Source organism: Rhamphochromis longiceps, linkage group LG1 (genome assembly GCF_057381845.1).
Source record: "Rhamphochromis longiceps isolate RC_006_pf linkage group LG1, R_longiceps_female_GT1.1, whole genome shotgun sequence".
Taxonomy (NCBI): Eukaryota; Metazoa; Chordata; class Actinopteri; order Cichliformes; family Cichlidae; genus Rhamphochromis; species Rhamphochromis longiceps.
Window position 1 is genome coordinate 39,499,129 of NC_140557.1, and position 26,542 is coordinate 39,525,670.

General features: G+C 41.5%; 1 protein-coding gene across 1 annotated transcript in view; it reads left to right on the forward strand.

The window, feature by feature from the left end:
• Positions 1-1,102: 1,102 nt before the first annotated feature.
• LOC146679188 (USP6 N-terminal-like protein) overlaps positions 1,103-26,542 on the forward strand; it is a 30,710-nt gene continuing 5,270 nt past the window's right edge. Inside the window, exons 1-9 of the mRNA XM_085408773.1 lie at positions 1,103-1,463; positions 6,613-6,686; positions 14,041-14,126; positions 14,219-14,258; positions 14,343-14,423; positions 16,826-16,933; positions 17,470-17,579; positions 23,532-23,580; positions 26,198-26,318. Coding sequence (XP_085264899.1) covers positions 6,621-6,686; positions 14,041-14,126; positions 14,219-14,258; positions 14,343-14,423; positions 16,826-16,933; positions 17,470-17,579; positions 23,532-23,580; positions 26,198-26,318 — 661 coding nt within the window. The 5' untranslated portion in view covers positions 1,103-1,463; positions 6,613-6,620. The remainder of the gene's footprint in view (positions 1,464-6,612; positions 6,687-14,040; positions 14,127-14,218; positions 14,259-14,342; positions 14,424-16,825; positions 16,934-17,469; positions 17,580-23,531; positions 23,581-26,197; positions 26,319-26,542) is intronic.

The following is a 26,542-nucleotide window of genomic DNA, read 5'->3' on the forward strand; positions in this document are numbered from 1 at the left end:
GCTCAGTGTGTCCATTTTTCCTACCGTCTAACCCATTAATTTCAAAACAAGATCATAAAACTGAAATCTACTCAGATGCTACTGTATGGGCAGTTCATGCTGTTAATGCACTGCCATGTTAACCTCAATGAGGATTTTCAAATATGTTTTAAACTCATGTTCAGTCAGGGCGGACTGAGGAAGAACTTACCACAGCAAAAGCTTCATTGCCACTAACGGGATAAGATTAGGGAAAACCAGTTTACCAGTAGCAGACTTTTAAAATCGAATCTTTCAAAATAAACCCATGGTTGCGATCCCAAGTTTAACAGGAATTTAACCACGACAAAACCATGTTCATTCTTTTACATCATTACATTAGCAAGTACAACCTTCAGGTGGAGACCCAAACGCATGATTTGTGTAACTGTGTATTTAGGCTGTATGTGTGATGATGTTCGTGCAACGTTTAAATGAGATTGGTCCACGTGTTGGGGAGGAGAGAGGGTACATATGCAACAAGAATATTATTTTTATTATTAATATTTTATATTGTATTTTTATTAGTACATTTCCAAAACTTTCAATTCCAGTTGAGAAAAATTAAAAACGGACATTTTAATCATTTCTCTGCTTGACGTCGCTCTTCAGCATATCAATGAACAGCATCAACACACTGCTCTAAATGTTTCTGTCCGGTCAGGCACTAAAACTATCCAGTCATGAAGCTTCAGGAACAAACAAATCAAACCAGTTAGATACGGCCCGAGTGAATCCGAGTGAGTCTGTCTTGCGTTTCTGTGCAGGGTAGCCAATCAGATGTTAGGTATCATCTGATGATGAGCAATAAAAAATATTATTTATTAATTATTTTATGATGCAGATGCAGGCACCATCAAATAATTATGTTAAATGAAATTAATTATGCATTTAATATTTTTATTTTAATTAATTAATAATATGTATTTATTGTTTATGTATTTCCAACTTGACTAGATCAATGACACTTTTGATGAACTGCACGCAGTTATTTCATTCTGGCACTCTCGGCGCTCCATACCTCTCTGGCTCCATCCCTGCACTGCAGTGTTTTTCCAGCAGATGTCGGCAGCAGAAAGCCCAGTTACTGCTTCTATGCTGGTGTTTGCGTCTCCACCGGGACAGCTGTTGTCAGAGGTTCTGTTGCTTTAAGGCCGGATGGTTTACAGCTCACACACGGCTGACGATCGGCGCCTGCTCAGTGCGTCTTCTCCGCTGCCGCTGCTTGGATCGCGGACCTGGAGGGTTTCTGTCCCGTCCGTGTGCTCCTGTGTGCGCGTATGTGTGCGCTGTGTCTGATGGTAACCCATGGATTGACGGAGGGGGAGGCTATTGTTACCAGCCCGGTGGCTTGTTCTGCTGCAGCTGCACTTTCAGCAGAGAATGCCCAAAGCAAACGGAGCGGTAACTGCACGGATAGCGCAGGAATACACCAGAGGATCAAGGTAATTACAAGCGTATTTGTTTCTTTGTAGCCATGCCCCAGATTTGTTTCTTATTCTCTGTGGAGTAATAATAATGAATAAAAACGAGGTCTCGCGCGAGGCTGTAGAATGGTGTCAAATCACAGCATCGCGCGCGGCTCGTACTATCGGAGGCTGTGGGTTTGTTTACCAGCGCTAAATGACACTTTGAGCCGCTACAAAGGTCCTGATGTCGGCGAAACACGTCCACACCGTGGGCAGCATCCTTCAGCAGCCTGGCCCTGCGTGTGTCTGGGATGGAGACACTGAAGGCAGCGGCAGCAGCTCTCGGGCCTGCTGGGGGAGCTTCGAGAATACAGCGAAGTTATTCAACATTTTTCCTGACAGCTGAAAGCAGAAGCACTGCTCAGATATTCATTACGCTTTATTATACTGGCGTGTTTCTGCTACTCCTGTTTGTCCTGAAATGATAACCCGTAACATTGTACTCTCTGAGTCTCACATAGTTTTCGCAACATTTGTGGGTCTTATTAAGTCTTTATTGGCTTAATAACTGCCTCACTCACTGATACACATTCTGCGCAGTAACTCACATGTGATGCATATTAGTAACCACAAACACAACACAGCGGTTAGGTCTTAAATTGAACCAATGTATGCCAGTTCTTGAATACTGAGTACATGAATATTTTTTTCTAATCATTGTACATGTTTTAATTTTTCTGAAGCACAGAAAAAAAGAGATTCTGTTTGTGAGGTTTCGCTGGGAAGATGTAAAAGTTTTATTTATCCAGTTTGAAACCAATGAAAAAGATCAACAAAGTGCAACGATTCCATTGTACTTGATTAGCTAATAGATGAGGAGTCTGTAAATGTTTTAGTCTTCAGAGAGAATCATCGAGAGTAGGCTCCAGACCACCAAGGGCTAAAAAAAAAAATCCCTAATTCACTGGGTGTTCTTTATCTTTAGTAATTCAAGTAACTGCACAGGAACCTGAGTCATTCAGTTACAAAACATTTAAGTATGTCCTGCTGTACTCACTTTGTGTTGGAATTCTCTCTCACACTCTCTCCTTCTCTTTAGAGCTCCAATGATGCTTACTCCTAAATTAAATGGCATTTGATCAAATTCCCAGGCTTGTGGTCCACCAGGAAGTTTTTAACCACAGGGCTCCCAGTCAACATAAAGTACCCGGGGACGGATGGATATTCAGTTTATGTAAAAGTCCAAACCTCAGATTTTGGCAGTGACCATTACAGTTCAAACTCTATGTGCTTAACACAGGAAACACAAACATTAGACCTGTGTAGGTTTGTATTGTTTTAAGGCAGGGAAAAAACCCAAAGTAAACTTTACAAAGAAATAAAATGCAAGTTAACACACACACACACACACACTTCCAAAGAACAGGACCACACTTACCGAAATCAACGTCTGCACACTTTGATCTAGAAATAGTTAAAAGATCTGCAGTTTAGAATATTACAGAACATTTGTTACATTTTGGTTGGAACTTGTCCTGGTGACCTTATTGCTATCATTATCAAAAGTGAGATCGCTGTCCAAATGACACTAAGGTTTCTGACTTGAAACTTTGTCTCAAGTTTGCCTTCAGTTCTAAATGTCTCAGGTTTTGAGACATCCAGACATCAGCACAGATAATTAGTGAACAGAGGTTAGATCATCAGAAAAAAAAAATTAGTAGTAGTTTATAGCTAATAGTTTTCTGTATAATATGAAGTGAAAGTTGAATAAATATGATTGTAGGTTGAGAAAAAAATATATAAACTAGACAAGCGAATCTAGAGGAATCCAAGGAAGAAGCACGACACTCTAAACAGGAATAACAGCTCCGTGTTAAACCTGTGAGATTGAAGTCGTCATCAGTTACAAGCCTAATCCAATCAGAATATGTCATTTTTTTATATTGTTGTCTAAAGATTTGGAGGTCAGAATAAAAAAAAATTCAGTTTGACAAAAAAGAGTTTAAACTCCTCCACATGATATTAAATGAACACACCACTTCTTTAATAATGAATATGACTTAATGTGTTAATATGTTTTGATTCAGTACGTATCCTGATAGAGTAATCTTAGCTAGTTTCATTTGTGAAACTGGGCTTATGACATTAAAATTAGCCGATGCAACCAAACACTTTATGCACCCGCAGTAACTTAAATGTGCAGAGGGCAAAATGTGACTCATTTCCCACTTTCAACAATCCTACCTCCGACCATGAACCACTTCAGCAAAAAACTTGGTTCAAGTCCAGCTCCCAAGTCTCCACTCGGAGGTTTATTAAATAAAGCTTAGCGTGTATTCCGAGAGTAAAACACAGCCTGCAAAGGCAGAGTACATGTTCATCAGTCAGGTAGTGTGAAAGGGTGCAGTCCCGTCTCTGTTCCCTCTCCTAGGTTGGGTCTCCACCCTTTGTGCTGGGTCTCCTGCCAGAGCTCGTCTGTGATTTAGTACGCTGACCACATGCAGCCGCTGCCATATGTTTCAGAGGACAGCTTCAGTGCCCATTCCTTGGTAGCCTCTAGATGAAAGTCGTTAAACGTTTTTTGGTTACAAGCCACCATCTTAGAACAGACGGGAAAGATTTGTCTTCAGACAACAGCAACACAGCAGAAAGGTAGCATCCTGCTACCTACTGGGTAAAAACATACATTCAGTTCACTTTGCATAGTCAGACGCTCAGTTTGCTCTCTGTGTCATTTGTTTATAGAAACTCAACAGGACACAAGGAGGTCAAATGGACTCAAATATAAAGTAAAGTAAATTCTGTTGCTACAGTGTGACACTACAGTGTGGCATTTTGTCTAAATATCAGAGCTACACTCTTAAGGTGGATCCTTTTTGTGGACTTTTTAAACCAAGAAGGAGCCATCAGTGTTACGTGTCCGCACTTCTGCACGTCTGCTGTTTGGCTCCTCAAAGCTCTTTGTTTCTCTTTGTTCAGGCTTTGACAAACACAGATTTTCACTGCATAATCCCGCTTTGGGGTTTTCCCTAATCCAGATGATTTGCGTTGTCCTGCAATGTGTCCGGATCATCACTCCAGGTCTGTCACTGGTGTAGAGCCAAACAGAGGATGCAGATTAAGCTGGATTAATACCTCTGCTGCTTTGTTTGATGATGAAACATCAGTCAGAATCCAGCTTCAGCTGAGTGAGGTTCATTTTTTAAAAGTGGCTCAAATAGATTATCCTAGGGCGTACTGGTAATTGTACTACACTGCATTTTGTGTATTGTCATTACAAAGCAGGTTAACATTGCTAATTGAGCAGTGAAGTAAAGTGAGGCTTCAGCTGGTCTCTCACGACCCATGCTTCTTGTTGCACCTGGCCTTGTGGTTGCGATGCCTGAAGGCCAAAAGTAATAATCAGATGCCCAAAAGTATATAGTCATGCTCCACCTCAGCGTGAGACCCCGAGAGAGTCAGGTGTGACTTTGCACAGTTTGGTCAGTGTGGGTGAAATTCTCTCTGATTCACGGTGCAAGATGGAGCTCCTCCCCGATCCACCAATGAAACCATTTAAAACAGAGGTGGCCTTCGCTTTTACCAATGAGAAAAACCACTGATCAATAAAGCAATTTTAGAAAGGCAGGCTCTCGCTTCAGCCACTAAGGACGGTTTTGATCTGACCAATGAGCTGTATTTACGGCCTTCTGACGAGTAAAGCGCGTTTTTTTTTTTAAACCAACCAAGACAGCTTTGCAGATGCTGCAGAAAGTCCTTACCAGCTGCCCCACAACTTTACCAGTGTTGTTGGTCTCCTCACCACATTCAGGCGTTTTTCCACATAAAACATCGCTCTCGCTTCGGTACGACGGTCTCACGCTGAGGCGGAGCGTTTGTAAGTCTAACTTTTTTGGATTAAACAAACAAAATGTATCCATCGGGGCACGCAGCCTCCAACTCTCCCCATCTTTACAAAAGCACTGGCTTTACCAAAAACAACCTTTTTACTGTGGTTTAACACAGTTTCACAGACGCACACACACACACAGAGGTTTCTGCCAAGGGAACATTTTTTTGTCTAAAAAAGTAAACTTTTTGGCTTAAAATGACAACAGCACAAAAATATGAATATTCCACAGTTTTCGTTTCTGTCTCAAACCACCTCTTCATCATCCTCATCCATCGCCATATTTTCATGATCACATATTTTTGGGCATCGGATTATTGATTATTACTGAGTTATAAAATATCATAATTTTATGATAGTCATCAAAATGATAACTGCCATTAACTTTTATTACTTCCTAAATCATTCGACGGGGGGCCATAAATCACTGACCTGCAGATAAGCGTGACTTTGTTATGCTCAGTTTCATGAAACAGAGAGGGAACATTTTCTCGGTGGCTCCCGTTTATTGGATTTAAGTCAAATTATGAAATGTACTGTATTGTTTTCTTATTACTATTACTTATTAGTACTAGAGGCTGTATAAGTTAGAAGAGTATGTATTGCTCTTTAAACAGGCCTTGTCATGTCACAGTTTGGCACAGGGCCTTGGTGCGCCTGTATATGAGCACTTATACTTTTACACCTTCACACAGCTCTTCAATCCAGCTGACAGACAAATGCACAGTACACTCACCAGAACCTGTTTTCAGATCACTAAATTAATTACCACGTCTTTACCGAGCTTGTTCAGTCCTATAGACCAGCGTTCCCCAACCCCCAGGCCAGGGACCGGTACCAAACAACTCACGGACCGGTACCAGGCCACGAGACTTGAGAAATGTATGGTTTTCAGGGGTTTTATCTGTTTTTATGATTATTTTAGCATTTTTATCGTTAACTCTGTTTCCCTGGGTCTTTTCTTGTGTGTTATGAATAAATCTTCTTTTTTCTGGTACTGGTTTTATTTTATTGTATTCATCCGCGACTCCGTGGTGCAAAAAAGGTTGGGGACCGCTGCTTTAGCACGTTTCTGGTGCAGTTTTGCAGCTGATATTTTAAAGCCCCACTATGATATTGTTCTACTAAATCCAAGGCAACCATCTACTGATGTGTTTATTCTCTTTAAAACCAAAGCATGCTTCAGGTATACCAGCTCATCGTGCTGTTAGTCACATCTAGCCGTGTTATTTTTTTTCATCGTCAGTTGTTGTTTTCTCTAGTTTATGCAAATCTTGCTCTTCCTTTTTTCTGTAGATATTGACATGAAGAAAGACATCGAGAGTCTAATCGCAGAAGAACGAGCTGATATCATCTTGAAGTATGCTACGGTGAGTTTACATTGTCACTTGTGTTTTCGTTCGTGTCTTGGAAGAAGAGTTCTCACATGGTTCATTTTGGGCTTAACAAAAACACAAAAGGACAAAAATTCAAATGTCTTCTTGTGTTTGCTTTGTGTGCAGCACATTTCTGCATGTGTGGAGGACAACAAGCGTGTATGTGTGTGGGTGGATGTGAGTATGCTGGCAAAGTGCATTAATAACATGTTGTGTAATAATATGTTTATGCCTGCGGTGCGATGTCTCGGAGAACGAAGACCACAGATATTGATTGTGACTGCAGTGGAAACTAACATTAAAAGCAGCCATTAAAAACTAAACAGACATGATTCATTACATCCTTTCCTCTTGATTAGTCTTCAATGGACTGAGACTGTGCACATGTAGTACAGGTTTTAGAGTCCTGCTAATGATCCAGATACCTCGGCTTTGGGAATTTAATGATCCACCTATTCTTCAGTCTGAGCAAGAAACTGGAAATCATTCTTTTATCCAGGAAGCAAAATCAGGCTTCATGTCTACAGTAAAAAGTCTTGACCATGGACTTTCATATGAACGACCGGTGTAGCCACCTAAATGTTATCTATCGAGTCGCTGACTAGGGCTGGGCCATATTATACCGTTCACGGTAGTACCGGTACAATGTTAAGAAAGATAAGAAAATGAAATATCGCGATAGAATATGGGTAAAATGTGCATGCGCAGTGGCTTTGTTTTCATACACACCTGGCAGAACACGTTTCATCATTTGAAACAGAAGCGCTTGTTGGAGTACAACAAAGCTGTTAAAGCACGTGAAGAGGCGTCCGCTTCAACTAGCGTGGTGGTGAGACCAAAGAAGCTGACTCAACAAATAATCGGCGTAGCTTTAAATAGCTGCATGCCTTATGACACAAGTAGCAAACGTTGGGGGGAACTAACTAATGAACTAAACTAATATAAACAGCTGCTTGTTTAAGTGAAAATAAATCAATGTTTTAGGGTTTTTTGCACTAATAAAGTTGTGGAGTTGTAAAGTACTTCGTCTCGCGTCAATTATATCGTCAGTTATATTGTTATCGCAAGTTTTCAAATATATATCGTGACAAATATATTTTGCCATATTGCGCTGCCCTATCGCTGACTACAGTTTTGAGTTTAGCTTTTTGCATGTAGCCATCTTGGTTTTTTTCTGAGCGAAAAGTTAACATATTTGGAGCTAGCTAGTAGAGGTGGGAATCACCATACAACTCACGATACGATATTATCACAATACTTAACGCACGATACGATATTATTGCAATTTTTTAAAATATTTTGCGATATTCAGATTCTGTACATAAAGGTAAACTTTATCAATATTAATTTTATCTAATATCAAAGTCTCACTCTCCGTCTTTCTCTCATTTCAGTCAGTTTTATTGTTGACAAACTGAACGGTTTGTATTACAGTCTAGTCCAACTTAACTTAAAATAGGTGCCATCATCCACACATCTGGTACAATTATAGCTATTCTGAACTATGCAATTTATGAAAACTATGCAGCCCCTTCAGCAACTGAAGAATTTGAAAGTAAATTAAAACAAAATATAATTTTATACTAAATAAAAAAGTTTTAAACTTAATTAAAATAAAACATGTCTTAAATTAAAATAAGTCAACTGTCATGTTTATTGCTGCCAAAAAAAAAGTTAAACAAATTTGGACAGTGAAGGAATGTCAGGATTCTTGCTCAGAAAAAGGATCAACATGCTCTGAAGTCGGAGCATGTTCCAATCCACGAAAAAATTGTTTGTAACAAAATATCGATTTCTGCTGTCCCTGTATCGATACATTATTAGCAAACAAAATATCACGATACTAAACAGTATCGATTTTTTCCCCCCACCCCTACTAGCTAGCTTGTTAATAATGTATTGAAATGTAAAACAGTCACTGCAGAGGTGCATGTTTGTGGCAATCCTCAGCACTCTGTCACCATGGTTCTTAAAAAAATCAAAAAAACACTACTTTCTCTCACCATTACTGGGAAATATAACTCCTCATGACCACATCATCATAGGTGGTAACCATAACCCTACCTTAGCCTAAAGCGTTGGAGCAAGGCAAAACTGACTTTTTTTAAAAAAACATATCAATGCTTTGATTTTCTCAGTTTGAATAATTGTTTTATTATGATTGCACAAGTGTTCGTGCTTTAAAAAAAGCTGTTGTAAGTAGGAAAGCTTCTCAAGCTGTAACATAGAAAAGGAGCTTTGGTCAGAGTGGTAAATGTGCTGATGCAGAGCTGAGCTGGGGCCGGGTGGGGTTGGTGATGCCACAGGTTAAATTTAGCTCAGCGGCTTGCAGTGAAAGGATGGCAATGGAGGGGTTTGAGCTTTTTAGCCATAGCAACATCTGTGACAAACTGTGCAGTAATTGAGTTGACACTGACCTGCAGGGACAGCATTTTCCACACAGTGTTTGCCACTCGACAACCCCAGGCGATACTCTAATTTAGCTATTGTGCTAATCTGAATTGCAGTAATTTGTTGCTTTTAAGAGATTTAGTGTTTCTCTGTCAAACCTGGCTGCAGCAGAATGTGGGAACGATTTCAAAATTCTTTTGATTTCATCAGGAGGCAGCTCTGAAGTTCGAAAACACAACTAATATTTGTCTATGTTCTTCATTATTCTATCCATGGTTTGAAAGCCTAACCTTTATTCTTCTAAACATATCTCTTGTCATTGTGGTTGAATAGCTCAGTCTTAAAGCTTTTCCCCAGAAGGCTTTTGGCTTGTCCATGTGGACAACTGCAAATTTCAGTTGAACCTGAAGTTATTAATTTCATAAGCATGGACTTTTTCTTTGGTCGACACTCTTTCTTAGTCCGTGGTAGCGTAAACAGCTGGAAGGTCAGTGGACTGTGGACAGCGACACTGGCCTTCCAGCAGTTTCCAGCTCTTGGTAGGCTTGATCTTGTTGGTTCCTGGTTTGTTCCTGAACATCCTAATCAATTTTGTCTTTACATACAATTCTTTGAACCGATGATCTGCACCTGTTTAGAAATGGCCCATTGAGTTTCTGGAATGGTCTTCCCAATGCCCCAAACTCAACCCTATTTTAAATTTGTGGGCTGTGCTTAAACGCCAGTTCTGTGCCAGGAAAACAACAATTTTTATATACCAATTCTGCCAACAAGGGTCATTAAATATCCAGCCAAAATAATGCAGAAGCTAGTTGATGACTACCAAAAACATATATTTGAGGGGCAGGTTTCTAAGGGGCATTAAACCAAATAATAATGTACAGATATATTTGAAAATGTGGGTTTACTTGGATTAGAGAAAAGTCAAAATAAGTTCAAACTTGTGGGCCTAATTCTTGTTTTATTTTTTAAAAGATTAAAGATGTACCCTGGACAGTCAAACTGGAAAAGAACAGTTCAAATAAATGACACTGTGTATGATCATCTTGAAAAAGAATATATGGATAACAAAATTATTCTTCTTTTGATGCCAAAAGAAGCCATTATTTTCAAAAGAAGCCAGAGCTCCAAAATGATGCTCTAAACATTATCAGTACGGTAAGTATAAAATTAAGAACATTAAAAATGAGAAATTAGTGAAACATTAGGAATAACACTGATTATCTCTTCTTCGTGGAATCTGTTAGTGGGTGCATTTAAGAAGTGAACATTTTGTCTTTAAAAGCAGGAAAAACTGGTGAATGTAAGGATTTGAGAGAGTTTGACTAAGGCTGAACTGTGCCGGCTCAATAACGAAGTCAGAGTATCTCCAATGCTGCCACTCCTGTGGCGTGTTCCTGGCCTGCAGTGGTCAGCATCTATCAAAAGTAGTCCAAGGAAGGAAATGGGGTGAACCAGAGACAGGGACATGGGCAGCCAAGGCTCACTGATGTACACAGGGAACAAAAGCTGGCCCATATGGTCTGATCCAACATCTACTAAAGCATATATAGAATACACAGTGCATCACAGTTTGTTGCGAATGGGGCTGAATAGATGCAGACCAGTCAGGCTGCCCATCCTGACTCCTGTCCACTGCCCAAAGTGCCAGCAATGGGCAAGCGAGCATCGGAACTGGACCCCAGCACAATGGAAGAAGATCGGCCTCATCTGATGAATCACTTGTACATCACATGGATGGCTGGGTGTGTGTTGTTTGTTGTGTTGGAGGAAGCAAGCAGTGTGATGCTTTGGGCGATGTTCAGCTGGGAAACCTTCATCATTGTGGATGTTACTTCAACTCGTACCGCCTAGCTAAGCTTTTTTGCAGACCATGTACACCCTTTCATGGAAACAATATTCAGCTGGATAATGCAACCTGTCAGAAAGCAAAAGTGTTCAGGAAGCTTTGAGGAGCACAGCGAGGTGTTGATTTGGACTCCAGATTTCCCTCAATCCATTCGAGCATCTCTGGGATGTGCTGGACAAACAAGTCCACGGGGGCCCCACCTCACAGCTTACAGGACTCTGTTGCTAACATCTTGGTGTCAGATACCACAGCACACCTACAGGGGTCTAGTGGAGTCAATGCCTCAATGGGACAGTGCTATTTTAGCAGCAAAAAGGGGACCAACACAATGTTAAGCAGGCGGTCATAGTGCTAATCGCTAGCTCTTACCACTTGACTTCTGTAAGTAAATGCTACCACTAAGTACGATCAGGGTAAGATCGGCTGTCTGTTTGTTGGCACCTGTAACTCACAGTAGCTGTGTCATTCAGAAAAGATGAAAGAAAACAAGGCAGAGTAGTCGGGTTGTGTCGAATGGTTTAAAGTGGCCTGACAGTCATTAGTGCTGTGAAATAAGGCAGCCGTAGACACTGGTGCTCTTGTGTTTTGATGCACTCCATCAAATCTTATTGTGTCTTACAAATGATGTGAGTCATTCATTTAGTGAATTCGATTCAGTTGTAGTGAATCAGCGTAGCAAAATTTAAATGAGTGCGATTCAAATAGAGCCATCTCTCTGGCTTTAATGTCTTTCTGTAACACACTGTGTGTCTCCAAACGCCCTCGGTGTAAAATTATTTTTAGTCCTCTCACTCTGATGACGCCGACATCACATGCAGGGCCTCTGAGGCTCAGAGAGCCGACTCAGCCATGGTGAAGCTTTACACTTTCTTTGGGTTCGCTGATTGGCTGCTTTCCAGTTAGGCAGCCAACCACAGTCGAGTGGAGTGAGAAGCCTCTCAGGCTGTCTGTCTGAGGATTAGTTCCCTCTGTGTTATGTCAACACTGGGATCAAATTGTTGCTCAAATGGATTTTCCATGATAAAAGCATTACTTCTAAACTTTGTGCAGGTTTAAGGAGATTCTAAATGCATGTCATGTACAGTTGTACTATGGAGAGAGACTGAGTGCTTACTTGATTAGGGGAGGAGGTTTGTGTGTGGAGCTTTCTGTCCATGTTCATACTGTGCTTTTATTCATTTAGTTAGTCACATGTGTACTTTTTGGCTTTTGACTGCGATGTAAAGCTTAAATATTTAAATAGATGTATTTTAAAAAATGTCCAACTGGCAACTAGTGATATCACGAAGTACCAATGCAAACTGTAAATGTAGAGGATATACTGTATGGCAATGTGGCTTATGTGAACCCTAATGAACATGATCATGACATGCTTGGTCCTCAAGCATTGATTCCAAGGGGCAAAGCCCTACTCCAAAAGTAAGCTCTAAAAAAATACTGTACAGTCGTCCCTCGTTTATCGCGTTATTAAAAATAACCCACGATAGGTGAAATCCCCAAAATAGCCAACTTTATTTTTTACAATTATTATAGATGTTTTAAAGCTGTAAAAACCCCTCACTACTCCCTTTATACACTTTTCTAAGACAGACATTTTCACACTTTTCTCTCTTGTTTAAACACAAAGTTCAAACCATCCATCCATCTTCTTCCGCTTTATCCGGGGCCGGGTCGCGGGGGCAGCAGCCTAAGCAGAGTAGCCCAGACCTCCCTCTCCCCAGCCACCTCCTCCAGCTTGTCTGGGACCAGCCGAGAGATATAATCTCTCCAGCGTGTCCTGGGTCTGCCCCGGGGACTCCTCATGGTGGGACATGCCCGGAACACCTCACCCAGGAGGCGCCCAGCAGGCGTCCTTGTCAGATGCCCGAACCACCTCAGGTGGCTCCTTTCGATGTGGAAGAGAAGTTCAAACCTTCATAGAAAAAAAAGCCCATTATTATAGAATGAAGCCAAAGATCAAACCCTGTTTTCAGGTCCAGAACATGGGAATAGAGCAGCTGCCAGAGAATTCAACATAATGAATCAATGGTACAGAAGTGGAGGAAGCGAGAAGAATGAGCATGTCTTTTTGTGCGATGGTTAGCAGCTTCCGCTGCCTGTTGGGTGCTACCGCAGAAGCCTTTGACGGTGCAAAACGTTTCGTCGACATTGTCGTGTTTGTTGGGGAGAAAACTTACAAACTTACAGTACAGCAGAGTCACACTGCTAGGATCAAAGATTTATGTAAATTTGACAAACTGAACACGTTCTGTACTGTACAGGAGACACGGCACAAGATTGATTACAATGGTCTACAGCCAATCAGGACGCAGAACACAATGTGTTGTTTAAAAAAAAAAAGGATGCAAAATTGCACCAAAAAAATCAGCGAAACAGCGAAAGGTGAACTGCGTTATAGCGAGGGAGCACTGTATATCAAAGATTTCTGGACTCAAACTATGATTTATTTTAAGGCAGAAGTGATGATTTGTGGATGAGAGGGTGCAATTCTAGTGATCAGTCAGTGTCACGTCAGTCTAACTGACTGTTTTTGGAGACAGCCTGAAGTGGCCCCAGGAGGAACTAGTTTCTGCTACTTCTACAGTACTTCAGCTTATCAACCCCAGACCTTACTGCTAGTTCTGTAATACCTGTAATAATAATAACTGTAGCATTAAAGAGGAAGAGGAGCATCACAATATGCCTGTCGTCGTCCCTAACTAACGACAAACACGATTGTGTGCAAAGGTTTGTGCATGGACCCAGATAGAAGACACATGGGGGCCTAATCTGGACTTCTTTTGGCACAGCACTCGCAAGTCCTGTATCCAGGCCAGGCACAGGCCAAAAGCAATGAGGCAGGCTTTACATGGGTTACATGTGTTATATGGGCCAGATGCAGGCCAGATGTAGAACTGACCCATGTAAGGAGCACCTATATCCATACTGTAGGACCTTGGGCTCATCAAGAGTCTTTAAACTCCATTTTGGGGCCTTTGTAGTTCCTCCTTTAGGGCAGGTGCGCTTCAGCACAATAAGATCCTTTTGTTTATGTAAGTAATTGTACACATGTGCGTATCTATTTGTCTAGACTGTAGTTTGTAAGTTTATACCTGTTACTGTTTCCAGGGCAGGCAGGGCGGGGTGGAGATCTACCCCTGGGAGGATGCTGATTACAGCATCTACAAAGTCATCGACCGTTTCGGCTTCATGCAGTAAGTCTGTCTTCAAAGTAAAGTCATGCCGGTTGGTACCACTCTGCCCTGTTTTGTTGCATCTCATCATTTGTTTCTCTTCATTCTTCCAGTGAAGATGAGCTGCCGGCACCAACTGCACATGAAGAGAAGGTAAAGAGGCAAATGCCACATTTCTTTCAGGACAAATGCATGCAGTAGGTTGTTTTTGTTCACCAGCTTCTTTTACTTTCATAGCTGAAGCAGCAGGAGATTGAGAGAGCAGAGAAATGGCTGAAGATGGTGAAGAAGTGGGATAAATACAAGAACAGTGACAGGGTGAGTAACAGTTTGCACACGGAGCACATGGAAAATTCAGAACAGATTTATAATGACTTCATTGCTGGAGACAATTGCTGACAAACATGTAAAACTGCAGCTGGTTTCTCTGATGTCAGCGAGTTTTGTAACACAGATTGAATCACAGCAAGTGTCGGTGTTGAGTCCAGAACATATTCAGCTCAAATGTACTCCCTCATTAAGAATTCTGAATCAAAGCTTCTCACCAGAATATAAATCACACTAGGAGAGGAAAAAACCTACAATCTTCTCTCCATCTCGATAATGATGTCCTCATACAAGCTTCTGGCAAGTGTCCCCATAAGTCTCACAAGCAGTCATTAGCAATAACAATTTTGCTGAAAAAATGATGAAATCAGATTTCTTATATGCTAATTTCATGTTTCCATTATACTTTTTAAAATGTATTAAAAAATCCCATTGTACAACGCAGAGGTTGGGTTCTGACACTCTGCAGTTCTGGGTTAGTTTCTTTGGTTTTGCACCGACACTCTTCCTCACTAAGACGATGTGCGTCCTTGTACGGGATGTGGAAAGGTGGAAAATTAGCTTGACTGGTTCCGACCCTCTGGACAAACACCTACATTAGTGAGAGAGTCGCTGCTATGCTTATTGATCGTTGTTACTGTGGCTGGAAAATCAATAGACTCAACCAGAGCAGCTGAGTGTACATCCACCGTTAGCTTGGTCTCCACTAGTGTCAGTAAGTCATCCATCCGCTTCCAGTTATCCTTTTCAGGGCTGCAGGGGGTGCTGGAGCCTGTCCCAGCTGTCATAGGGAGAGAGGCGGGGCACACCCTGGACAGGTCGCCAGTCTGTCGCAGGGCTGACACAGACAGACCATTCACGCTCACATTCGCACCTGTGGGCAATTTGGATTAATCAGTTAACCTATCCCCACTAACTGCATGTCTTTGGGGAGGAAGCCGGAGTACCCGGAGGGAACCCACGCAAACAGGGGAGAACATGCAAACTCCACACAGAAAGACCCCGGCCTGATGGTGGAATTGAACTCAGGACCTTCTTGCTGTGCGGCAACAGTGCTAACCACCGTGCCACCGTGCTGCCTAAATTGTTCATAAATAATAAATCTCTGTGTTATTCTAAGGTCTTTACCATAAAATATAAAGCATCTTGCAGTAACTAATTTGGTATTTGGTGCTATATAAATAAAACTGAACTGAGTTCAGTTCAGTTTGATCCATCATTGAGCATTTCTGTCATCTGTCTTTGTTAAAAACATGAAACATTATCGTGCTCGAAGCATGAATTTGAGCTCTTTGTTAGCCTAACGCTCTCTTTTAAAGTCGTCATTGAGCTCGTTCTAGTTGTAATTCTAGTTTCCTTTTCCAAATGACTGAATAAATAATACAATATGTACAGTTCCACCTGACTAAAGCTGGTGACAGTAGTCTCTGTTCTGCTCTGCAGCTGTGGTGAACTCTGTGTAGTGGCAGCAGATCTCTGACTGCTGTGGATTCTGGTTCAAAGAGCCACCAGTTTACAGCAGATCCCTAAAGCAGAACAAGCACTTCTGTCACCAGCTGAAGTCTACAAACTCAACAAAACTGTGCTATACACCAGCATAACACCAAGCTGACCAGTTTACTCAGAGGCAGCACATTAGTGTATAAGGACCAGAGTTAGTTGGTTAGCAGTGACTGAACAAAGTCAGGGCTGGGAGGCTGCAGGAGTAAATATCATGTTGCTGTCTCGGAAAGATGGAAAAATAATAATAAATCATTAAAAAATATAGTTGTGCAGCCTGTCTAAGTAAAAAAAACAGAGTAATCAGAAAATTGTAAAAAATCTGTAGCTAGAAGTGTAAAGTGCTTTATGAATGTGTGGCTAAAATGTGACTTGTAGTCTAAAGCACTTTGAGTGGTCAGTGAGCTGAGAAAAGCACAAGTACATCAAATACATACACAGCAATGAGAGCAAGCAAGGTGGATGAACTGTGCGTGGCAGGCAGGACTGGACCCGAACGCAGACTCACAGACACAGAGGAAAAAAGCAAAACAACAGACAGACTAAAACTCACGCTGAATACAATTAAGCATTAAGTCCAAAAGACAAAGCACTTGGCCCAAGACAAAGGATTTGGGGGGGTGTTTCCATGTTGATGAGTGGAGGTACTTGAGGTAGAAGTTGCAAAGCCAACCAAGTTAACAGAAACTGTACGACAGAGAGATACTTACAAACCTGCTTCGAGTGCTCACGGAAAATGTTTTCAAACTTTTGGCTTTACTGTGAACGGGGTCGTAGGCGATCGGTAGGTGGTTTAACTTTCTGATGATTCAGTCTTTGTAGCTTCTGTTCTCTAAACTTTGTGGCGTTTTATTCACTCAGTGTTTATGATTCCCTCTGCTCTCTGCTGCCAGATGGTAAAACGAGTATACAAAGGCATCCCCCTGCAGCTCAGAGGCCGGGCCTGGGCACTGATGCTGGACGTGGACAGGGCCAAGAAGGAGAACGAGGGCAAATATGAGGTATTTATTCACGTCTGAAATGAGTCTCTTTGCAAATCTGTTCTGAGCATAAAAATAAGTTGGACATATAAATACGTTTTTTAAAAAGCTGAGAGAAAAACATTATATAACTGTTATAAACTGTAGCTATGTTGTAAATGTTACAAGTCTAATGTAATAAAGTAAAAGTATAAAGTAGCATGTTTTAAAAAAAGTTAAAGCTATGAAATATCAAAGCTGACAGTCTTATCACCTGGCAGACTGATCTTAACTGACACATATTTGTAAAGGATAAGATGGTCCACCAACCTGTAATCACATTTTCAGCACATTCATAGATGCAATCACATTTTCTCTGATAGACGAGATGTTTCAGAAAACTGATGACACACATAAACAGTTAGCATAATCAATAATAGATTCATTCTGACTGAATTTACAATATATATTCCCTGATATGTAAAACTTGTTTTTGTAGCTCTACTGAATGACACATTTGTCTTTCAGCACAGGTACCTCCACATGTCCTTGTTGACTTTTGTCTGTTTTTCACTCAGAAAATGAAGGAGCAGGCCAGGCTGTGCTCATCTGAGATCAAACAGATTGACTTGGACATCAACAGGACATTTCGAAACCATATCATGTTCATGGATCGCTTTGGAGTCAAGTAAGTTTCACTGTTGAGTCGGATTTTGCAGCTGAAATGGATTTCAGACGGATAAACGGCTCGGACTTTCTGTTCTCAAAGAATATTTATAACCGCCAAGCTCAGTGGTGGGATCCAAAGTTACAGAGACATATTTTCAAAGTACTGAGCAAACAGTGTTGGGAAGGTTACTTTTAAAATGTATTCCGTTACAGAATACACGCCCCAAAATGTATTCTGTAACGTATTCCGTTACGTTACTCAATGACAGTAACCTATTCTGAATACTTTGGATTACTTAACATATTATCATGCTTTTTACAACAACGTGAATGTACTATTGCTGTGTGATTTATTACCATTACTGAAGGTCCGCGGCTCCGAACTGTAGTAAAGGGACCTCTGACTAATACGGCGGGGTCCGTGTTGGGCTTTTAGCCGAAAAATAGCTTTACTTTGTTGTGTGGGTCAACTTTTCTTGCGAGAGACAGAGAGAGGCGTTGAAAGGCTGCTCCAACGGAACTTATTGTTTTCGGAGGAAAACACGAACACAGTGTACAGTCGAGTCTTAATAGCTTACTTACAACTGGGCTCGTCAGGCACTCTTCTTGGCTGAAGTGGTTATTATTATATTTACATGCTTCCAGCTCCCGTTTTTCCTCAATGACAACTCGTACCTTTCCACTCCCTTTTTTCTCCCTCCTCGCTCTCACAGACACATAACGTGTATGGCAGTCCATTCTCCCTGCAACACGGACTACACTGCCCATGATGCTACATTCTTTTGAGCTATTCTTGTAGCATTCTGCCTGTTAGCTTAGCACAACAACAACAACAACAAAAAGGCGCTCTCTCACCCAGGAAACACACAGCCGCGCGAGAGATAGAGCGTCGCCCTGTAACCATGGCAACCGTAACGCTGCCGCCTGGAACAACAGAACGTAGCTGTCAAACAAAACCCAAACAGTCCTGACCCGCGACAAAATGAAACAGGAAAGTACCGCAGTGTAATCCATTTATTTCAACAAAGTATTCTGAATACCACCTTTTTAAACGGTAACTGTAACGGAATACAGTTACTCATATTTTGTATTTTAAATACGTAACGGCGGCACATGTATTCCGTTACTCCCCAACACTGTGAGCAAATGATGTAACTTGCACATTAAAGAGGAATACAGTGTGAAAGCATACAGTTATCATATGCTTTCAGCAAAGTGTTAAGATTGTTAGGTCGCAGTGCTAATTATTAGGGCTGGGTATCGTCACTGATTTCTAGAATCGATTCAATTCCGATTCACAAGGTCCCGAATCGATTCGATCCACGATTCGATTTAATTCGATTCGATTTGAATCTGGGAAATTTTGACAGTCAGAAATATTATAATTCAGATCAGTACATTTACATATTTTTGTATCAATAAAAAGGAAGCTGACACACGCAAGACTTTATCACAGGTGTGAGCGTCACAGCAGATGCTTTTGTGTCAAAGTAGCTGAAGATAAAACACAGAAAAACATGAAGGTGATTTTCCTGGCCTGGGATTTTATAAAAATATTCTGCAGTACATCAAAAACGAAAGAAAACCATTAATCAACACATGAACATCACCTCTGACGTTACAGCGGTTTTATTAGAGACACGGTTAAGCGTTTTACATTTTGCTTAATTTAAAAAAATTTAAATTTGTTCAATATTGAACAGCAGAAATTAGGTTTACTTTTCGGAAGTAAGTAAAAGGGAAAAAAAAAAACGTCGGCCGACAGCGCTGTAAACAACGTTAGACTTGTGCGTAACAAGCAAGCGAATAATGAAGAAAAGAGAGAGAGAGAGAGAGAGAGAGAGAGCTGTGCATGAAGTGTGATTTTTATCCTGAAAAGTCAGCAAAAGTCAGAGTGAATTCATGATGATGTTTATGTGAAGCGTAGTTTGGATCTTCTTTTGCTGCTGGTTCGGTCAATATTGTTTGGAGAGAGATGAAACTAACAGCTTTAGAATCGGCTCATAAAGGGCGTAAACAAAAAGCGCGGACCCGCGGATCAGAATCGGCGAGCTGTCGGCTTTCAGCCCCGACCATCAGCTGAGAAAGGCGACATCTCACTGATTCTGATCCGCGGGTCGCGCTGTGTGTTTACGTCTTTGTGCAGAAGCCGTGTTCCTGCTCTCATTTACTGTCTTAGCTGTTTGGTGGTTGTTGAAATTTTGTGATCTTTCACCTGAGATTCTGGCATTTCGGGCAAAATAAATTAATATTAAAAAATCGATTCAGGATTTTAATGAATCGATTTTACGTTATCCAAGCCAGAATCGATTTTAATCGATAAATCGATTATAAAAACCCACCCCTACTAATTATAGGACAACATTTAGCAAACAACTGTATGAATTGTATGAATGGGTGTGATTGGGTGAATAAGGTAAGTTGTATGAAGCACTCTATAAGAGTCAGCCCATTTACCATTTACACTAGTGCGACATGAAACATAATAAACTAATAAACTTTAGACCAATATCTAAGCTGCCCTTTTTATCTAAAGTCTTGGAAAAAGTAGCATATAACCAATTGATCCTGTACTTGATGCACAAAATGTTCAGGAGATTTTCCAATCTGGTTTTAAAGTAATGCATAGCACTGAATCAGCACTTTTAAGAATTTTTAATGATATATTTTTATCATGTGATTCTGGTGAAAGTGTCATTCTTATCTTATTCGATTTAACTGCTGCATTTGACACCGTAGACCATGAAATCTCCCGTTTGGAGCAGTGTGTCGGTGTAACAGATGTGACTCTGAAATGGTTCAGGTCTTACTTAACAGATCAAACCTTTTCAGTTCACTTAGGAAACTGTGAGTCCTCCCGTGCTCCGCTGTCTCACGGAGTACCACACGGTTCCATTCTGGGCTCTATCCTGTTTTCGCTTTATTTACTTCCCTTGGGTTTAATTTTTAGGAGACACAGACACAGATGGATCGTCTGTAAATCGTTTGCAAACATGTCCGGACGACGTCAAGTCGTGATTGGCGATAAACTTTCTTTGTTTTAATGATTCTAAGACTGAAGTAATGGTGTTCAGACCTGCCTCCACTGCTGTTCCGTGTGTTGATTTGCAAACCCTGAAATCATTCTGTAAACCAGAGATTGTTAATCTGGGTTTTAAGATTGATCCTGAACTCCAGATCGGTCGGTTGTACGGTCTAGTTTCTTTCATCTGAGGCAGCTGGCCAAAATCAAGCACTTTCTTGCGAGACAGCAATTTGAAACAGTAATCCATGCCTTTGTAACCGTTCGGCGGGATTACTGTAATTCTCTTTATTTTAGGGTGAGTCGATCTTCTGCTTTTCGACTGCAGCTAGTTCAGGCTGCACGTCTTTTAACTGGCACTCGTAGATGCGAGCACATCACCCAGTTTTATATTCACTTCATTGGCTGCCCGTGCATTTTAGGATCCATTTTAAGCTGCTTGTATTTGTTTTTAAATGCTTGTCCAATGCTGCCCCTCTGTACCTCTCTGAGCTTCTTCATCCATACATACCTTCACGGTCCCTCAGGTGGGCAGACCAGCTCCTCCTGAGCGTGCCCAGGACTAATCGTAAGCTCAGAGGGGATCGGGCGTTTGCTGTGGCAGCACCAAAATTGTGGAATAAGTTGCCTTTACATGTTAGACAGGCACCTTCCTTATCTGTTTTTAAAACATATTTATTTACCTTGGCTTTCAGCACAGCAGGACTTGTTGATGTCTCTTAATCTGTTTCTTATTAATTATATTATTTTTTAATTTTTAAGGTATTCTATATGTAATTTAACAGTTTTCTCTTTTGTTTTGTATTTGTAGCACTTTGGCCAACATTGTTGGATGTAAAGTGCGTTATAAATAAAGATGCTACCATATTCCCCTCTGTTTCTCGAGAACTACCAGATCCGCACGTTTTTGGCCTTTAGTTGTGTAGCTTCAGAATTAGTTAAGTGAAAAAGAGTAAACATAGCTGAGCAAGATGAATATACCAGCTCAAGTTAAAGGAAGAAAAAGAAAAGGTTGAATAAAAATGTTCCCTTCCTAGTACACACAAAAGCAAACTGGTAGGCTGGCTGAAAAGGGGAAAAACCACAGTTACCAGTATGCTGTAACAGGAATGTTGCGATACCAGAAATATAGTAGTTGGGACCAATAGAAGTCCACGATTCTTCAAACCTATCTCGACACCTAAACAAAATGATTTTTGGGGGGATGGTAACGTGCAGTTCAGGATAAAACGAGGACGATAATAATTATTTGTTGTTAGCTGTCAGATTGAAGCTCATTCACCTTGAATTCTTTGAACAGATCTGGATCTTTTATGTGCTTTAAACTGACAGTGATGGAGAGACGGGGTTATTTTGCTGCATTCGCTTTTAAGATGCCTTTAAATGTGGGACACCTACAGAATATTTACTGTGCAATTAGCATTTAAACTAAGCACAATGGACTATTAGGATAAGGAGTATTCCAGTATTGGGATACTGGAATACTCCTTATTCACAGTGGGAATGAGAATCAGCACCTCCAAATCTGAGGCCATGGTGGAGTGCCCACTCTGGGTCAGGGACGAGTTTCTGCCCCAAGTGGAGGAGCTTAAGTATCTCGGGGTCTTGTTCACAAGTGACGAGAGAAGGGGGTGGGACATCGACAGATGGATTGGTGCTGCGGCTGCAGTGATGCGGACGCTGTACTGGTCTGTTGTGGTGAAGAGAGAGCTGAGTGTAAAAGCGAAGCTCTCAATTTACCAGTCGATCTACGTCCCTACCCTCACTTATGGTCACGAGCTGTGGATACAAGCAGCAGAAATGTGGCTGGACTCTCCCTTTTAGATAGGGTAAGTTCAGGGGTGCGTGAGGGGCTCAGAGTAGAGCTGCTGCTTCACCACATGGAAAGGAGCAGGTTGAGGTGGTTCGGGCATCTGACAAGGATGCCTCCTGGGCGTCTCCTGGGTGAGGTGTTCTGGGCATGTCCCACCGGGAGGAGGCCCCAGGGCAGCCCCAGGACACGCTGGAGAGATTATATCTCTCGGCTGGCCTGGGAACGCCTTGGTGTTCCCCTGGATAAGCTGGAGGAGGTGGCTGGGGAGAGGGAGGTCTGGGCTTCTCTGTTTACTCTGCTGCCTCCATGACCCGGCCCCGGATAAGTGGAAAAAGATGGATGGATGGATGGATGGATGGATATTTTAAATAAAAATCCAAATAGGTTTATGAGTTTTCTTACCTCTGAAAGGAACCAGCAGTTGTGGTTTCACTGCAGTGTAGGCTGGATTCAGAGTAGGCTGAAATGAGTAGCGCTGAGCACTGAAATCCCTGCATCCAGGTTCCCGTCAGAGGGAAAACCTGAGACAAGACTAATTAAGGTTGTTGTAGAAGGACATTGATGCACATGGCTTGGATGTCCACATACTTTGGGTCATGTAGTGTGTGTTACATATCATTTTCCAGGTTGTAACTGTTACCATATTCAAACAGATTAAAAAAGTGCGAGAGGAAAAAAATCTGTGTCTGCAGCAGAGAGACCTCAGGGTGAACTTGGACTGAGTGTGAGAGAGAGGTGGGCAGGCTGAGCTCTGGATGGCGTGGGTTTATGTGTAACCTGATCCTGTAACAGAGTGATGTCAGTGTAATGGTCCTGTTCAGAAGCAGCAGTGGAAAGTGTGGAGCTGGAGAACATTTCAGTATCTAACAGATGTTCAGGATACAAAAAGGATTTTTAAAGAGCAGAGACTGTAGTCTCTCTGTGTTACTGTTATTTTTTCCTTTCCTCTCACTTCTGGTTTGTAATTGTGTGTCCAGCACACTGTTTGCTGTGGGGTTTGCTTACAGCTTCACATACAGTGTCAGGATTCATGACACTCATTTTTTCATTTCCTCTCCTTCTCACTCCCTTCCTTGTTTCCTTTTGTTGCTTCTTCTCCTTTCCTATCCTTTCCTTCCTGTTTCTTTGATTTACAGGCAGCAGGCTCTCTTTCATGTCCTCTCTGCATATTCAGTCTACAACACAGTAAGTAGCTGATTTCTCTAAATTACATGAAACATTAAAACACCAGCAACTCAAGTGAACTGATAAAAATCTGCAGTCACGTCTAAATGTTCTTTTCGTGGGCAGAGACTTCATTTTCCACTGTGGTTTCTTGTCCCCCCCCCACACACACACCCCACACACAGTACTGCATGCTTTTGACATGATATGCATTGAGTGCTTTAAGTGGACAGCAGCTGATACAGCACTGATGGTTGTCTTACTGAGCTGCTTTTATTATTTGCAGAAACAGGGTTTTTACTAGACGTGCCACTGAAACATGTGGATTGCAAAAATTGCTGAAACTGCAGCACTCATACAGGGAGTGCAGAATTATTAGGCAAATGAGTATTTTGTCCACATCATCCTCTTCATGCATGTTGTCTTACTCCAAGCTGTATAGGCTCGAAAGCCTACTACCAATTAAGCATATTAGGTGATGTGCATCTCTGTGATGAGAAGGGGTGTGGTCTAATGAAATCAACACCCTATATCAGGTGTGCATAATTATTAGGCAACGTCCTTTCCTTTGGCAAAATGGGTCAAAAGAAGGACTTGACAGGCTCAGAAAAGTCAAAAATAGTGAGATATCTTGCAGAGGGATGCAGCAGTCTCAAAATTGCAAAGCTTCTGAAGCGTGATCATCGAACAATCAAGCGTTTCATTCAAAATAGTCAACAGGGTCGCAAGAAGCGTGTGGAAAAACCAAGGCGCAAAATAACTGCCCATGAACTGAGAAAAGTCAAGCGTGCAGCTGCCAAGATGCCACTTGCCACCAGTTTGGCCATATTTCAGAGCTGCAACATCACTGGAGTGCCCAAAAGCACAAGGTGTGCAATACTCAGAGACATGGCCAAGGTAAGAAAGGCTGAAAGACGACCACCACTGAACAAGACACACAAGCTGAAACGTCAAGACTGGGCCAAGAAATAGCTCAAGACTGGTTTTTCTAAGGTTTTATGGACTGATGAAATGAGAGGGAGTCTTGATGGGCCAGATGGATGGGCCCGTGGCTGGATTGGTAAAGGGCAGAGAGCTCCAGTCCCACTCAGACGCCAGCAAGGTGGAGGTGGAGTACTGGTTTGGGCTGGTATCATCAAAGATGAGCTTGTGGGGCCTTTTCGGGTTGAGGATGGAGTCAAGTTCAACTCCCAGTCCTACTGCCAGTTTCTGGAAGACACCTTCTTCAAGCAGTGGTACAGGAAGAAGTCTGCATCCTTCAAGAAAAACATGATTTTCATGCAGGACAATGCTCCATCACACGCGTCCAAGTACTCCACAGCATGGCTGGCAAGAAAGGGTATAAAAGAAGAAAAACTAATGACATGGCCTCCTTGTTCACCTGATCTGAACCCCATTGAGAACCTGTGGTCCATCATCAAATGTGAGATTTACAAGGAGGGAAAACAGTACACCTCTCTGAACAGTGTCTGGGAGGCTGTGGTTGCTGCTGCACGCAATGTTGATGGTGAACAGATCAAAACACTGACAGAATCCATGGATGGCAGGCTTTTGAGTGTCCTTGCAAAGAAAGGTGGCTATATTGGTCACTGATTTGTTTTTGTTTTGTTTTTGAATGTCAGAAATGTATATTTGTGAATGTGGAGATGTTATATTGATTTCACTGGTAAAAATAAATCATTGAAATGGGTATATATTTGTTTTTTGTTAAGTTGCCTAATAATTCTGCACAGTAATAGTCACCTGCACACACAGATATCCCCCTAAAACAGCTAAAACTAAAAACAAACTAAAAACTACTTCCAAAAACATTCAGCTTTGATATTAATGAGTTTTTTGGGTTCATTGAGAACATGGTTGTTGTTCAATAATAACATTATTCCTCAAAAATACAACTTGCCTAGTAATTCTGCACTTCCTATAGAATAGTGTTGCAATGTACTATGTCAAATACAGTTGCCCACACCAAACAAACATATTTGCAATATACTATTAAGACAATATCACCATTGCTTCTTCTGTACATATGAATAAAATCATGTAGCATTGTGTCTGTAGTGTGCTTGCTGCAGCTGGGGTCCTTCTCTCATGTTCTCCTAGTGCCTGTGTGGGTCCTCGTCCACAGCCAGAGACATGCATCTTAAAGTTTTAGGAGTGCATACAAGTTTGCATGGCTGTCTGTCTTTCATTGTTGATCCTGCGATGGCCTTTGCCCAGGGTGCACCCTGCCTCTCACCTTGCACTTGCTAAGATAGACTCCACTCCCCTCAGTGACCAAAGCTCCGTGCTTTTGTTTTTTGCTTTGCATGATTAACATTTCAAAATAGGAATGACTAAGTAATTGAAAATTTGCCCATGTTTAATATATTCTGGGGTTTTTAATTCGTTTTGATCATGGCCCATCTGCTTTATTCCTACTGACTATTAAGGCACTATAGAATATACAAATACAACAATAACAGTACTGCTGATAATAATAAAACTAATATCCGTGGTGGAGAATGGTCCCACAGGATGATGACAAAAAGTTAATAATTGTTTGATAGTCTTGTGTTAACTTGTGTTAACCTAGTGTCAGTTACAGTTACCACAACAGCGGAAAGCCCATTATTGGGGTCTTTTTGCACGTTTCCTGCAGGAGGTGAGCTACTGCCAGGGCATGAGTCAGATTGCCGCCCTGCTGCTCATGTACATGAATGAGGAAGACGCTTTCTGGGCCCTGTCACAGCTGCTCACCAACCAGAAACACGCCATGCATGGTGAGACATCCCAGAGGATTCATTCATTCGTCTGAACATTAACAGCAAACGTGTTCTCTGCAAGATACGATGAAGCTAAACACTGAAATCATTTTCCTGCAGCTGCACCAACCGTGCAGATGACAGTCTTTGGCTCTGCGGGTGGTGGAACTGATTACAAACTGTACTGCTTGTCAGATTTGGTTTGGACTGACATGAAATTAGATTAAAAAGTTCTCACTTCC